At 40.7% G+C, this 15,980-nt stretch overlaps 1 protein-coding gene across 5 annotated transcripts; it reads left to right on the forward strand.

Annotated features, from left to right (window-relative positions):
- The first annotated feature begins 217 nt into the window (after window positions 1-217).
- On the forward strand, window positions 218-7,978 carry EPM2AIP1 (EPM2A interacting protein 1). Of its 5 annotated transcripts, none has more exons than XM_064496749.1 (3): window positions 218-2,942; window positions 6,154-6,182; window positions 7,199-7,978. In XM_064496749.1, the coding sequence occupies exon 1, from the start codon at window positions 347-349 to the stop codon at window positions 2,171-2,173; it is 1,827 nt and encodes a 608-aa protein (XP_064352819.1). In that variant the 5' UTR covers window positions 218-346; the 3' UTR covers window positions 2,174-2,942; window positions 6,154-6,182; window positions 7,199-7,978. The 5 variants fall into 5 exon arrangements, with proteins under 5 accessions (XP_064352819.1, XP_064352820.1, XP_064352818.1 ...); XM_064496750.1 differs by having other exon boundaries at window positions 218-2,639; XM_064496748.1 differs by having other exon boundaries at window positions 218-6,182.
- The last annotated feature ends 8,002 nt before the right edge of the window (window positions 7,979-15,980 follow it).

The raw sequence follows: 15,980 nt of genomic DNA on the forward strand, positions 1-15,980 counted from the left end.
GAACCAGGGCTTGCTACTGATTGGGCAGCTTGAATGCCAGTCAAGTTTCTAAAGTCCGTAGGTGCCGGGTCTCTTTGTCCCTCCCTAACGCGGCTTCGGTCCACCAAGTAGCTGGAAGGATGTGCGTCTGCGCGCTAGAAAGCTCTGTCCTCTCTTCCTATTGGCTCATGCCTGAGGAAAACGAAATCTCCAGCCAATAGGGATCGAGGCACAGGAGCTGGAGGTTGGTGTGCCGCGCTGAGGTGATCTGGCGCAGAGCGGAGGAGGCGCTTGCGGCTCGCTCCTGCTCCTCCCCTCTCCTCGCGGCCTCGCCGAGGTCGGCCCAGCTCCTGCGGCCCCTCGTAAAATGTGGATGACGCCCAAGAGGAGCAAAATGGAAGTCGACGAGTCTCGAGGGTTCCGGTCCGAGTGGACCCAGCGATACCTGGTGGTGGAGCCTCCGGAGGGCGAAGGCGCCCTGTGCCTGGTCTGTCGCCGCGTCGTCGTCGCTGCCAGCGAACCCGACGTCAGACAGCACTACGAGGCCGAGCACGGCTACTACGAGCGGTATGTGTCGGAGGGCGAGCGCGAAGCCCTGGTGGAGCGTCTGCGTCGGGGCGACTTGCCCGAGGCCGCCCCGCTCACTCCCGAGGAGAGAGCTGCTCGTGCAGGCCTCGTGGTCGCCCGCCTCTTGGCCTTGAAGGGTCGCGGCTGGGGTGAGGGAGACTTTGTGTACCGGTGCATGGAGGTGATGCTGAGAGACGTACTGCCCGATCACGTAAGCGTTCTGAATGGCGTTGATTTATCCCCGGAGATCACGCGGCAAAGGGTCCTGGACATTCACGAGAATCTACGCAGTCAGCTTTTTAACCGGGCTAAGGACTTTAAAGCCTTTTCCCTTGCCTTGGACGACCAGGCTTTTGTGGCCTATGAGAACTACCTCCTGGTCTTTGTCCGCGGCGTGGGCCACGATTTGGTGGTGCAGGAAGAGCTTCTGACCATAATCAACCTGACTCATTATTTCAGTGTTGGTGCCCTCATGGCGGCAATCCTTGAGGCCCTGCAGACGGCAGGGCTTAGCTTGCAGCGGATGGTTGGACTGACCACGACTCACACTCTGAGGATGATTGGTGAGAACTCAGGACTGGTGTCATACATGAGAGAAAAGGCTGTGAGCCCCAACTGTTGGAATGTTATCCATTATTCAGGATTTCTTCACTTGGAACTGTTGAGCTCCTACGATTTGGATGTTAATCAGGTCATAAATGCCGTATCTGAATGGATAGTTTTGATTAAGACCAGAGGCGTTAGGCGACCGGAATTTCAGGCTTTACTAACCGAGTCTGAATCAGAGCACGGTGAAAGGGTTAATGGACGCTGCCTGAACAATTGGCTTAGAAGAGGGAAAACTTTAAAACTAATATTTTCCTTAAGAAAAAAGATAAAAACATTCTTGGTTTCAATAGGGGCGACCACGATCCACTTCACAGACAAGCAGTGGCTTTGTGATTTTGGCTTCTTGGTGGATATTATGGACCACCTTCGAGAACTCAGTGTACTGTTGAGAGTTAGTAAGGTCTTTGCTGCTGCTGCCTTTGACCATATTTGTACCTTTGAAGTTAAGCTGAATTTACTTCAGAGACATATTGAGGAAAACAATCTAACACACTTTGCCGCCTTGAGAGAAGTTACTGATGAGCTTAAAGAGCATCTTAAAGAAGATGAAAAAATATTTGAACCTGGTAGGTATCAGGTGGTGATCTGTCGCCTCCAAAAAGAGTTTGAGAGACATTTCAAAGACCTCAAGTTCATTAAAAAGGACTTAGAGCTTTTTGCAAATCCATTTAGCTTTAAAACTGAGTATGCACCTATTTCAGTAAAGGTGGAGCTAACGAAACTTCAGGCGAATACTAACCTTTGGAACGAATACAGAACCAAAGACTTGGGGCAGTTCTATGCTGGATTGTCTGCTGAATCTTACCCAATTATCAAAGGGGTTGCCTGTAAGGTGGCATCCTTGTTTGATAGTAGCGAAATCTGTGAAAAGGCTTTTTCGTATTTAACCCGAAACCAGCACACTTTGAGCCAGCCGTTGACAGACGAACAACTTCACGCCCTGTTTAGAATTGCCACCACTGAAATAGAACCGCGTTGGGATGATCTTGTGAGAGGAAGAAATGAACCAAATCCATGAACTTTTGTAGTACAACATTGAAACACTCAACAGAAATCCAGTTCTAAAAGCAAGAGTTTGATTTTCACGTTCATTAATTTGGATTGTGAGAAAGCACCACATTTATTCATCCAAATTGATCACAAGTCAAATTCTTCAGACAAATTTTTTTTCGTCTCAAGAGGCAGCATGGGACTGAAACATGCAGACACTTTTTAAAAAACTTAATTCAGTGGCAAAGTCATTATCCTTTGCTTTTATGATATAATTGTTTTCAAAGAAGTGTACTACTAGTAATGTGAATTGAATTAGAAGTCTGCTTTTAAGATGTTCTGAAGAAATTTTTGCTCTTGTTTTAACAGTGTTAAAATTCTGATGCATATAGTCTGAAATGATCCAGTCCTTAAATGTATGTTCAAGCCAGCCTACAGAAACTCATTAGCAAGCGCAGAAGTTTCTGAAAAGGAAGACCTTTCATACAGTGGAGGTACTTTGTCTAACTATCATAGTGTTTGAGACTATTTTTTTAGACATATTTCTGAGTCTGAAGTAAATATTGACGTATTCCCTCCCTCTCACTTCCCCCCTCACCTGCCCTAGCGATAATGACATTACTAATAGAGAAAATAATCAAATAACATTTTAGTCAGAGGAGCAAGAATTATTTTTAAATTGCTGGTTAAGGAGGCTTCCTGCAGTTTGGAGATCAGCCTAACCAATTATTGGAGGTTTCCCCTGAATTTTTCACAGTTGGGTGCTGTTTTATCAGCTTGCCTACCAAAGGACTACGGTAAGTATAGACCCTTAGGGGTTGCCCCTTAGTAGTTCTTGTTTCTACTTTAGACAGAAGTTTGGTCCTGTCAGAAAGGATGAGGAAAAAAGATGTTTACCTCCCAGGATCAGGAGGTGTGAGGTATTTTAGCTTGTTTGTCCTATCTGCATGGGTGTTAGAGCTCTATAAAGAAATCCTGCTTAAAGGAAAGCCTTCATTTTAAAGTCATACGGTACCAAATTTTGTTTGCCACTGAAAACAGATTCATTACAGAATTTGAAACTCCCGCACATTGTGTATTTAAGACAGTGCGCACATGGAAGTGTTTAACTCTTGAGAAGCTGCTTTATTCACAGGTTGTAGCACTTCCATATTTCTAGTGAGACATCTGCTTTGTGCTAAAGCAGTAATTTTCAAGCTTATGTTAACCATGAAAAGGAAATCTTACAGTCAAGACAAATATGTGAAATGATTTAAAAGCAGGACCCAGCTTAGAGATCCTCTCAAGAACAGTTTGAAAACTAGCGCTCAAGTCCTGTCTTTGCTACTGTGACACGTTTCTTTGCTCACTAATTCAGCAAATTCAAGTAACCAGGATACAAGCAAGAATTTAGAAGGAACTAAAACCTGAGCAATCAAAATAGAGGCCATAAGAGCCCAAGAAACAAAATTGTGCCAGTGGTTCTCAGCCAGAGGCAGTATCTCCTCCTTCCAGAGGACGTCAGGGAACATAAAGGGGACTCTTTCGGTTGTCACATTTATTGGGGGGTTCTGTAAGTGTGAAGGACCTGCCCTCTCCCCAGCAGTGCAGAGGACAGCATGGCACAGTGAATTACCCCTCCCAAAGTGCCAGTAGATCCCTAGTGTGGATGATCTTATTTCAAGGGACAGGGCAAATTACTGGTAGAAGCAAAACTGGAAGGGCAAGTTGGGCAAAACTGACGGTACTTGATGGGGAGACTAATTGTAGCATTCCAAGTTTGGCTGGTAGGATGCAGTAAAGGCCGTGATAGGCTCTGGTAGCTCACAATAGCATGTGTAAGTCAGCAGTCGGTATTGAATCAGATGAAAGGGCTCTGTTCTGTTTTGCATAATTAGTTTAAGGCAGAAAAGCAAGTATTCTGTATAAATAAGATCTTTAACAAGAATGGTCAAGTTGAGATTTTGGTTAAAGGGAGTAAGCTTAAATATCTGGAAAGACACCATAGTGAAAAAACAGCCAAACAGCAACAGAAAATCTACCAGTGATTTCCCAAGAGTTTGGAGTATTGTTTCGTGGCAAGTGCTTTATTGAAAGAATGACTGAAAGCTGTTTCTGCTTTCTGACCCCAGGTCCTCAAATACTGAGGCCTTGTACATTTTGTGAAGTTCTACTATATATTTTGCTTAAGGTAGTAATAAAATTAGTTGGCACCATATAGACACTAGTCGCTGAATGTGGGACAGATGTAAGCCAAGGATTTAAAATTCATCTTGGACAATAGAGAATTTGCTATAAACTAGTCTTGTTGTTTTAAAAAAAAAAGGAGAAAAAAGTGTGTATTTTACTGTTTTCTGTACTAAGTAATTCTGTAACTGCATGGCAGTCTTAAAAAACTTCTTTTTGTAAAGTAGTTGTTACTGGTCCTATTGTATCAGTGAATACATTTAAAATAAGTACTATTTTTTGAAAACTCGTATGTCCCTATATCTCCCATTCCTAGTAGTTTTCTTAAAAGATTTGTCTGTATCCCCACTCTCCTGTATTGCCAGACTGCTCTACCAAGCTCACTAAGTCCTTGTCAATATTCCTACCCTCTCTGACACCACTGGCCACCCTCCTTGAAGTACTTGTTTAGTTTGGCTTCAGGGAGATCCCATCTCCAAGTATGTTTTCTTGGTCTTCTTTGCGGGCATCTGTTTCTCTTAAATATCTGTATCCTTGGAATTTTTATGTTTTGTTTTAAGCTCTTATTCTATGTCATCTCCTTAGCCAATCTCATTTCCTTTCACGGCTTCAGTTGCCAGCTCTATGAAAATGACTCCCAAATTCATATCTCCTTTCTAGACCTTTCCTAATTTGTATATCTCACTGCTAACTTAAGTCCGCTTTGCTGTCTCATAGGCACCGCTATATGGCATTGATCTTGTCCCCAAACCTGCTCCTGGTTTCATGATCCCTCTTTCAGTAAATGGCACCACCACTACCAGCCGTTCAGTGGCCCTGGCCCAAGCCCCAAACCGAGTTATCCATAGCTTTTCCCTCTTCATCCATGACATCCACTCACAAAAACCTTTCTGTTAAGTCTACTGCCTAAATTTTTCTCAATTCTCCAGTACTTCTATCCTAATTCAGGCTGTCAGCCTACCTCAAGCCTCCTCGTTAGTCTCCCTTTCTCTGGTTTTGATCCCTTTCCACACTGCAGCCAGGTTGTTGCAAAAGATGTATCTGATCGTATCACTCCCCTGCTTTCACCATTGCTCTTAGATTAACGTACAATTTCTGTTCATCTTTCAGGTTTCAGTTTATATGCCTTGATGCATACCCTCTAACTAGGTGCCCCTACTGTGCACTCCCTAAATAGCCTCTTCTTCCTCAGCTATAGACTGGGCGCACTTTATTGTTCTTTCTTACTGATCACTGCTAGGCTGTAAGGTTTATAAGGGCAGGGACCGTATGCCTTGCTCACTGCTCTATCTAGTGCTTAGCACAATGCCTGACATTTCAGTAAATGTTTGGATAAATAAATACTAGTGTAGTGTTTTACGATCTTTGAAGCCCTCTCATAGTCTCATTTGACCTTCACAGTGGTCCTGCTGTAAACTGCTTGCCGGGTAATTGTTACCCACACATTACAAATTAAGAAATGAAACTAAGTTCTTTGTGGCTGGGGAATTGTATTCGTAGAATTTAGCTCAGTGCTTGGCATGTGGCTAGCTTGCAATTTGCCCTAATAAACATAAGTCGTAAAGTCGGGTATACTCAACATAAATCCGTGATGTTATATTGTCTTTAGTTACTTGATGTAGAAGTCTTAATTAAAAAAAAAATCTGGCAAAGGAACCTGGATGAGAAAGATTGGACAGCTAGCTATTTAGTTGACTAAAACAGTACTTCAGTAATTGAAAAACTTGGCATTCAGGTTCAGAAAAAGATAATGCTACGTAAGAGTTAATTTCTATTTGGCTTTAGTAAGCATCAACCCTAGGAGAAAATGGCGTACTATTTACTTGCTATTTTCCTTTACAGATGATTTCTGGCTCTTCTGGGATTTTAAAGTAAGTAAATTTAACAAAATATTAGAAGAATGACTCAGCCCTTCTGGTCACTAGATACTCAGTTCACTTGCTTTCCTACCTGCAGAATGCCATCACCTCCACAAGGAAGGTAAAACAAAAGTAACACCTAGACGATGTGTAAATTCCTAGATTTACTGTATCTCTCTGCTTTCTGGTTCACATGTCTCTCTCAACTCAGTTTCTAGGCTAGCTTGGGCTTTCGGGCTTTGTGGGAGAGCCATTTTTTTCCAATTTAAGGAAGTTACCAGCGTTAACACTCTTAGTTGGACTTTGAGTCTGAGGCCCATTCACTCATTCAGAGATCTTAAACAATAGGTGTGATAGTCATCCAGTGATTTGATCCTTGCTGCAAATCTGGGTTTTAATCAACCTTTGGAGTAAAGGATTTCTTGTTTTCATCTCTTTCTAGTTGAGAAGCAGCTTCTTCCTACCCAGTAATACTTGAGTTTGTGAACTCTCTTTATTCCCTTGTATTTCTGCTGGCAAACTGATGAATTCTTTTCTGAGTTCATCTCTTTCCTATGTATTTTGTCAAATGGGGCTGACAGTAACCAAAAAAAATTTTTTTTCCTTGTCTTTCTTTTTCTCTGATAAAGGATAGATATTCTGCCTTCCAGATTTTCTCAAGGGACAGTCTGACCACTCTGTAACATGCATTGCCCCTGCATAAGTTATTTCCTCCATCTTGCAGTAGCAGTTTCCTGAATGCCTGCCATCTAAGTGAATGTTTAGTACGCTAGGTTTTTTGAAAACAGAAGCAATTTCTGTATCAGAATGGACTTGGTTGCCATGCAGTAAGAACCACCAAAATCTCAGTGTCTCACACAACCTTTGTCATGCAGCTTGGCTAGGGCCTTTGCTCTAAGTCTGGGGTTGATGAACTATGGCCTAGGGACAAAGTCTGTCCTGCTGCCTGTTTCTGTAAATAAAGTTTTATTGGAAGATGGCCTTGCCCGTTTGTTTCTGTATTGTTTTTGGCTGCTTTTGTTCTACAGGGGCAGAGTTGTGAAGAGAGTCTCTGGCCTACAAAGTCTAAAATATTTGATGTGTGACCCTTTATGGAAGATGCTCTCTGCTCTGAGTTGTCCTGATTCTGAGATGTAGGCTGACCAAGAGGTATCATCCAAGATATGGTTGCTTATTTTGGTAAATGAAAAAAGTATGACAAATCACTTACAGGTCCTTAAAGCACTTTTAATTGGCCAAAGCAAATCACACGTCCACACCAAAGTTCACAGAGGAACAAGTAATCCTTCCTTGGATTGGAGGAGACCCAGAAATACTTTGAAGACAATTACAACCAATTAAAACACAGCTATATGTCTCTATAGAATTTCTCTCAAAATATTTTTTCTTTTTTATTGAGGTGAAACTTACATTCAGTAAAATGCAGATATTAAGTGTACATCTCAGTGGATTTTTATATACACCCTTGAACCTATCACCCAGGTCAAGACTGAACATTTCTAACCCCTAGTAGGTGCCCTGTGCCCCCCTCCCACACACAGATAACCACTATTCTGACCTTTATCACCATGGATTACTTCTGTCTGTTCTAAAGATTCGTGTAAATGTAGTAATTATATGTACTCTTTTGTTCACTTTGTGTCTGTAGGTTATCCGTGTTGTTGCCTGTAGCAGCAGTTCATTTTTTACTGTGTAGTATTCTGTTGTATGATTTATACCACAACTTAATAATCCATTTTCTTGTTGATGGACATTTTGGTTGTTTCCAATTTGTGGTTATTACAAATAAAGTGACAGTAAACATTTCAGTATCTGTCAGTGAACATGTGCACCCATTTCTCTTGGTACTCTCTGGTATACCCCCTGCTTCCATACTTCCCTCATAATTATTCACACAGCAACCAGAGTGATCCTTATTTGAAATATAAATCAGACCATGCCAGTCCTCTGCTGAAAATCCTCCAGTGGCTTAGTATCACCATTAGAATGAGATCCAAGGTCGTTATGGATCGTTATGGTCGTTATGGGTCGTTAAACAAGGCCCTGCATGGTCTGTACCCACTCAGGCCCTTTTTCATCCTACTACATCTTACATCTTACCCTTTATCCCTTCCCCTCCCCCTGCTTGCTCTGCTTTGCAGTAGACACTGCTGGTAAACTGGGGATTCACGATACATGAGTTGATCCTGTCTTAAAAGCGGTTGCAGTCTACGTGGGTAACTTTAACAAGCCATAACACTGGTTTACGTTATCAATTACTAGTTCTGTAGAGAATAGAGGCAGATACGCCCTATGATTAAAATAATCCGGGTAAAATAATTTACAATGTTTAACTCCTAGAAGGAACTTAGAGAAGACTAAAATGTAAAAGCTTGATAAATTCAAGAAATATGTAAGGTCTTGCATTTTAGTTCTAGTGGTTATTAGAGCTCACCAACTTGGTTACGCTATTACAATTTACTATTTATTATTACATGTTCACTTCCATGAGTGGGGATAGGTGAGGGCTGAGAGGGGTGAAGAGGGGTGAGAAGGCATTGGGATAAATAAAAAAGTGCTGATATTAAGCACAGTCCAAAATAGCAGTCATAACAAAGGGCCTCCTTAAGTGCTGTGCCATCATTGGAACTTTATTGGTTATTACAAAATAACAGAAAGAGTTCAACTTAAGCACTTTCCACATTTGTTTTTACAACTTTACTGATGTACAGTGAAGTACAATGAACTGCACATACTTAAATTTTGATCAGTTTTGACAAATGCATGAAACACCACAATCAAAACATTTCATCGCCTCCAAATGTTTGCCATTTCATTTTGGCTAATGGGAAGGGAGAAGATGTCTCTCAGAACCACCCTTGTCAGTTCCCGTCTCTGCATCTTTCCTATCCCTTTACAGCCAGCCTTGCACACCTCCCCGTCTCCCCATCACAACCCCACTCCAGGGCCATTGGCCTGACCCAGTCTCCCCATGTGCCAATTCCACATTCCCGGGAAGGAACTTGTGTCAGTCCAGTCTTTGATGTCTTCCCTGAGGCCAGGCGTATGATGAGTGATGGTTATGATGGAAAGGGTCCCATAATGTGTTTGATAGGGCTTTCAGGTTGTAGGAAACCACACTGGCTTGAAGGGAAACAAGGGAGTGAGTAGAGAAATACAGGAGTATCTTATGGATGCCATTTAGGGGAACTGAATTCAGTGTTCACTCAGCAGGTTTTTTGTTTGTTTTGAGGAGATGGTAATTAGGTTTCTTAATTTAATGAAGGTACTGGGGATTGAACCCAGGACCTTGTGCATGCACCCTACCACTGAGCTGCACCCCACCCCCACCACCATTCAACAGTTCTTAACGAAGGTTCACTGGAGCCAGGTGCTGGTCTGGCACTGGAGATTCAGATAACCAAGCCAGATAAATTTCCTATAATCATGGATCTTGTCTATGCCTTCTTTGCACATTAGCTTTATTATTCTCTCTGAACACCAGCGTCCCCTGCTCATATGTATATTTTTTTAATGGGAGAACATTGTTATGACTGGAAAGATGATTTTTCTCAAAAAGGGGTATATAACACAGCTACAGGACCCCAGCCCTGCAGTTGGGGTGGGTTGAAGAGGGCGACTATAGGAGTTTGGGCTAGGCAGACACACCAAAAGTTGTCTACCAGCTCTCTCAGTGGCTAGCAACCATTGGTATTCAAAACCACTCCACGGGGAAGGGTATAGCTCAAGTGGTAGAGTGCATGTTTAGCATGCATGGGATTCTGGGTTCAATCCCCGGTACCTTCTCTGAGAATAAATAAATATGTAAGCCTACATTACCTCCCTCCACCAAAAAAAATTCCGGTGGGTTTATTGGCACCTGTTATCAGAGTTGATTCAGAGTTTCTCCTGAAATCAGAACATACAGAACCGAATGTTAAAGATTCCATAAAAAGATCATTTATCCCAACTCCTTTACAGGTAAAGAAATTGGGTCCCAGAGAGAGGCTAAGGTTATTCTACACGGCAGAACCAGGATGAAAGCTGTTTCCTGACTCCTGTCTCCTTTCCCACTCCACCCTTGCTGTCATTACCAGATTGGCCTCATTTCTTCATTCCTTTTAAGGAGCTGCCTGTTTGCCAGATGAAGGACCCCAGAATCCTTAGTCTTGCACTTTGGTTATGGCTAATAGTGGTTGAGACAGGATATCTCTCAGTGCTAAACAGAATGCTTTGGGAAATCTAGAATTCAACATACTGTTAACATTTGTGAAATAAAATTCAGATTTTATGGCAAGACAAGAAAAATGTAAACATAAAAAGACTTTCTCTGCACTTTGGCCCCTTCCTCCACCCAGCCCGCTGTGTATTGTGTATCTGCATTATGTCTGGACCAAACCTTCTCCGTCTGCAGAAATATCTGCTCAACCATAAACAGCAATCAGTAAGTAGTCTCGTAGCATCAATAAGACAACTCCTTAAAGATAACATTCCTTCTTGATCTTGTAAGTAGTCACATGGTATTTAGATCTGGATTATGTAAATTGTCGATAACACATCATTTGATGTACAGCCCTCTGTCTCAAAAAACTTACGGAACAGTGCCTTGACTTCTAATGGGTGGAACAGTTCTCAGAGCTTTCTGAGATGCTCTTTCTGGGTTATAAACCTCAGATTTACCTTGGATGAAATTTTCCATTTCTTTCTTAGATCAACTGATTTTTGTTGACACATTAGATATGTAACAAAATTATAAAATTTTCATATTTTGATGTGTATTCTGAAACAGTTTTAATAGTTTACATAGTACCTGTTTGTGGAGGGTTTGAAAAAAACTTGTTGGAAAAGAATGGGACAAGTTCCACTATAGGGAGTTCTTTAACAATTTTTCAATTTCCTCATGTCTTTTGCTTCTTGAGTTAATTCCAACTTTTTGGATTTTCCCAGGAAATTTTCCATTAAATTAAGGTTTTCAAATTTATTAAGTTGTTGATAGCATGTTTACTTCATGTCCTCTTTATCTTTGTTTATACTCTCTCTTTCATTCCTAATGTTCGGGCTTCCTCTTTTTCTTAATTAGCCTCACTACAGATTTTTAGTTTTTTGTCCTTTTCAAAGAATTTGCTTCTGTGTTTATATATCAGTGCCATTATTTTCTGATTCATTGATTTCTGCTTTTATTTCTCTTTAATTCATTCTTCCTATTTTCCGATTCATTTTTTCTCAATCTATTTTTCCATATTCTTGAGTTGAATAGTTCTACACTTTTTTTAGTAGTTAACCAATCCTCATTGTACAGTAAGCCTATTATCAATATAAAAATAAGCTTCTAAGGCCTATATTATGCCTTTTATTGCCTTGAATTCTCATTTGACTGATGTGGATGCTGTGCTGTGCCACTGACACACCTCTTTTAGCCCTGAAGTTTCTATTTCATCTCTAAAAAAGCAAGTATATTTTCTTCTATAATTACAATGCTTGTCAAACCTAATAATAATTCTTTGACAAAACCTCATGCCTAGTCCGTATTTTGTTTTCTCCAATTGTTCTTAAAAATGACCTTTTATACCTGATTTCTTCAAATCAGTATCCAAGCAGTGCCCACACACCATATTTGTTTGCTGTGTGTTTTAAATCTCATTTAATCCAGAGGAGTCCCTCTGCCTGCTCACCATTTTTTTCATTCCATTGTCTTGTTGGAGAAACCAGGTCAGTTGTTAGATGGAACGTCCCACGTGCTGGATTTAATCTGATTTCTTCCCTGTTGTGTTGTTTAATGTGTTCTTTTATTCTCCACGTTTTGTGTAGTCTTGCAGTTACTTCTAAAGGTTTGGTGAGACCCGGGTTTAACAACTGTGACTCTTTGCAAAGGTGGTCCTTGTACTTCTTATTACCTGACATCAGGGTCACAGACTGTCTGGTCATCCCAGGCTTAGTAATGCTCAGGTTGGTCAGTGGGCTCCAGTGGTCGCAGCCTGATCCTGCCATTGTCAGGCTCCCTGTCAGCCTTCCACCTAGTGGTTTTGATCTGTTGATCATTGTCGCCTGAATCCATTATTTCATTAGGACTTGTGACATAGTAATTTTTCTAACTCTATCATGCCTTCTACACTCATTAGCTGGAATTCTTCCGTAAAGTAGAACTTTTCCATAAAAACTGGGATTACTTAGCTTGAAATACAGTTTTAAGCAACCTGCCAAGGATTCACAGATAAGATCTATGAGGGTAGCAATTTATTTTGCTCTATTGATGAGTCTCTGGTACTGAGACCAGTGCCTGACACTAGTAGGCCTTCATTACATAGTTTGAAGACAGAATCAGTACTTAGTTCGTCCCCTTTAATTACTAATTTTCAGAATTAGGAGTTGGTGTCTCCTTTTTTTTCATTTGTGGACTTTCTACATTTTAATAAAAATTTTTCTTTATAAGCCTGTAGACTTTTATATTTTTAATTGTTTCAATTGCTTTGCAGTCATTGTCCTTTTTGATGCTCATGTTGCCCTGTCTTTGACCACTGGGAGCTTCTTTGAGTTGGCTCCTGTATCCTTTGCCATGATGCCATTAGCCTCTGACCTCGTCCATGCATTTCTGCATAAGGTGTTCCAGCTCACCTTACATTCCTCCCCCATACTTGGTTAGGGGCCCCAGTTCCCTGAAATAGCGAATGGTAGTTACTGGTCACCACTAGAATGTTGGTGTTGCTTGTTGTTCATTGGCCATCGTTGCTTCTAGGACTTTCCAGTGCACAGAGCTAAGAAATACACATTTTAAGGTCCTATTGGTATTTCCAATTCAAATTTAACATTGTAGAGTTTTTGTTTAACTTCTTTGATTTTGCAGTGGTATTTCCTTTCTTTCGTTTAAAATATTTGTTTCTAAAATATTAGCATAATAACTTATGTTTATCTACAGTATACATAAAATACTTTTAAAATAACATTTAAAATAATTTAGTAAAATTACAGTAAGATTGCCAAATTAATCTGAGATTTCTGTGCAGTTCTGGTTTTCTTTACAGTGTATTCCACTAAGGATGTATAGTCAAAAATACTGTTCTGTGAAGTCAATTGAAATAATTATTTCTTTTTTCATTTTTTAAATTGAAGTACAGTTGGTGTACAATATTACACAAGTTACAGGTGTACAACATAGTGATTCACAATTTTTAGGGGTTATATTTCATTTATAGTTACTACAAAATAATGGCTATATTCCCTGTGTTGTGCAGTATACCCTCGTAGCTTATTTATTTTATACATAATAGCCTGTTCCTCTTAATTATTTTTATGTATGGTTATATCACTAAGCAGGTTTAGGATTGGCTAGTTTCAATTATCTCAGCTGGTTCTGGGATACTGGGGCTGTCTCTGGTTGTCTGGTACCTGGCTGTGGGATGATTAGGGCAGAGGACTATTGCCTCCTGGAATGTACGAGTCAAATAGAGGAGGTGGTTCAGTTTACAGGCTCTGGATTAATTGATTTGTATATGAAAGGCATTGCTCAGAGGAGAGTAGTTTGCTAGGTCTAGAAGTTAGCCAGCCCTGGGAAGGGCGTTCTCCTGTGGGCTAGCAAGGCTCCAGATGCCAGAGGACCAAGAATACAGAAAATAAGAAATTATAGTTAATACAGGGGGTACGTGTCATTCCCGATCCCATGATTCCTGGCAGGGAAAAGGCAAGTCCCAGCTCAGGGATAACTGACTTCTGCTTGCAGATATTCAGGGAACTCATTTCAGGAGTTTCCTACTCAAGGGGACATTGATTTAAGAGCAAGTCAGTGGCTTGAAGGAGAATTAAGTTCTGGCTTTTGTGCTTAGCTTGGATTCCTCAAGTTCCCATATAATATAACTAGGAAAGCCCATCAGCTCACTAATACTGTCAGAGTAAGTATTACCTACAGCATCTGGTTTAGTCTCCCTCTGGTGAATCACACGAGTCACCAAGACAAATCAGAGCCTCAGCCTCCTCCTATAAAAAGATCATGTTAGTTAGAATATGAAAGGTACATGCAGAGAGGGTATGTGTGGGCTAAGTGATGGTGAGGGTTCCTTTATGGTCCATTGATGTGATCTTCCTCTGCTGCTTCTTTACCAAGTATACTTGACTGTTATTCCTTATTTTGAACACAGGCAGAAAGACTGGACACCAGTGATTCATTCCTACTGGTCAGGCAGCCTGCAAAATACTGTCCTTACTTGACAGTTCTAAACAGATCTCTGTCCCTGCTTTCACAGCTACTCTAAAGAAGGTATGTCCTTCCTTCTCTATAGCGTCCCTCCCTACCCGCGATCAAATGTCAATAATTGTTAAGGCTTGTGGGTATGTATCTGGGGGTCTTTCATATTTTATGTATGTTTGAAAGTTCCATACCAGAAATGTTTTTAAAAATGAATCAAGTTTACACCCATTAGGATGGCTACTAAAAAACAACAACAAAAGCAAAAACAGAAAATAAGTATTGGCAAGGATGTGGAGAAATTGGAACCCTTGCATACTTTTGGTGGGAATGTAAAATGGTGCAGTCACTATGGAAAACAGTATGGTAGTTCCTCAAAAAATTAAAAATAGAACTACCATATGATCTAGCAATCCCACTTCTGGCAATTCCAAAGAAGGGAAAAGAGGGACTTGAAGGGAGATTTGTACATTGAAGTTTATAGCAGTATTATTCACAATAGGCAAAAGATGGAAGCAATGGATGCATGGATAAACAAAATGTGGTATATATGCACAGTGGAATAATATTCAGCTTTTAAAAGGAAAAAAATTCTGAAATATGCTGTAACAGGGATGAATCTTGAGGACATTGTGCTAAATGAAATAAGCCAGTCACAAGAAGACAACTACTATTGATTAGGCATTAGAGGGTCAAATTTAACACAGAGAGTGTGAAATTCATAGGACAGAAAGAAATGTGGTTGTCAGAAACTGGGGGAAGGGAGAGTTGGGGTTATTATTTAATGGGTACAGAATTTCAGGTTTGCAACATGAAAAGAGCTCTGGAGATGGATGGTGGTGATGATTGCACAACAGTATGAATGTACCTAATACCACTGAACTGTACTCTGAAAAATGGTTAAGATGATAAATTTTGTTATGTGTATTTTACCACAACATAAAGAGAGTCAAATTTGACTACCCTATGAAGTTAAACGTAAACCTGCCCCAAGTCTCGACAGTTTCCCTCCTAGCTATTTACTCAAGAGATACGAAACATATGTGACAAGAATGTTGAATGTTAAGGTATGTTCATAGCAGCTTTATTCATAAAAACCAAAAACTGGCAACAAACCAAGTGTCCATCAACAGAAAATGGATACTCAAAATGTTTTCTGTTCATATGGTGAAATACTAATCTGGAACAAACTACTGATACACAGAACAACAGGATGAATGTCAAAAACCTTACCCTGAGCAGAAGAAACCAGACAACTGGACACAAAAGGGAACATGCTATTTACATGAAGGTCAAGAAAAAAAGAATCCAAACTATGGTGATAGTATGGTGATAGAGGTCAGAGGAGTGGTTGCCTGGAGGGGAGAGGGACACAGGGAGACCAGGGAGGAGTGTGTGTGTATGTGTGTCTGTGTGTGTGTCTGTATCTGGGTTATTGACTAAAAAGGTCCAAGAGGGAACTTTCTGGGTTGATGGAAGTATCCTGTCTTGCCTGGGGTGTTGGTTCTACAGGTGTAAATATTTGTCAAAACACATAAAACTGCATACTTAAGATCTGTACATTACTATATGTTACTTATACTGCAACATAATTAGTATTTAAACAGTCGTGTCTCTGCTCTCCCCCTGGGGTCAATGATGCAAGTATGGGAAAA

This window comes from Camelus dromedarius, chromosome 17, assembly GCF_036321535.1.
Source record: "Camelus dromedarius isolate mCamDro1 chromosome 17, mCamDro1.pat, whole genome shotgun sequence".
Lineage (NCBI taxonomy): Eukaryota > Metazoa > Chordata > Mammalia > Artiodactyla > Camelidae > Camelus > Camelus dromedarius.

Excerpts from the sequence above, each read along its gene's own strand:
- EPM2AIP1 (XM_064496748.1), top strand. The coding sequence starts at position 347 with ATGTGGATGACGCCCAAGAGGAGCAAAATGGAAGTCGACGAGTCTCGA.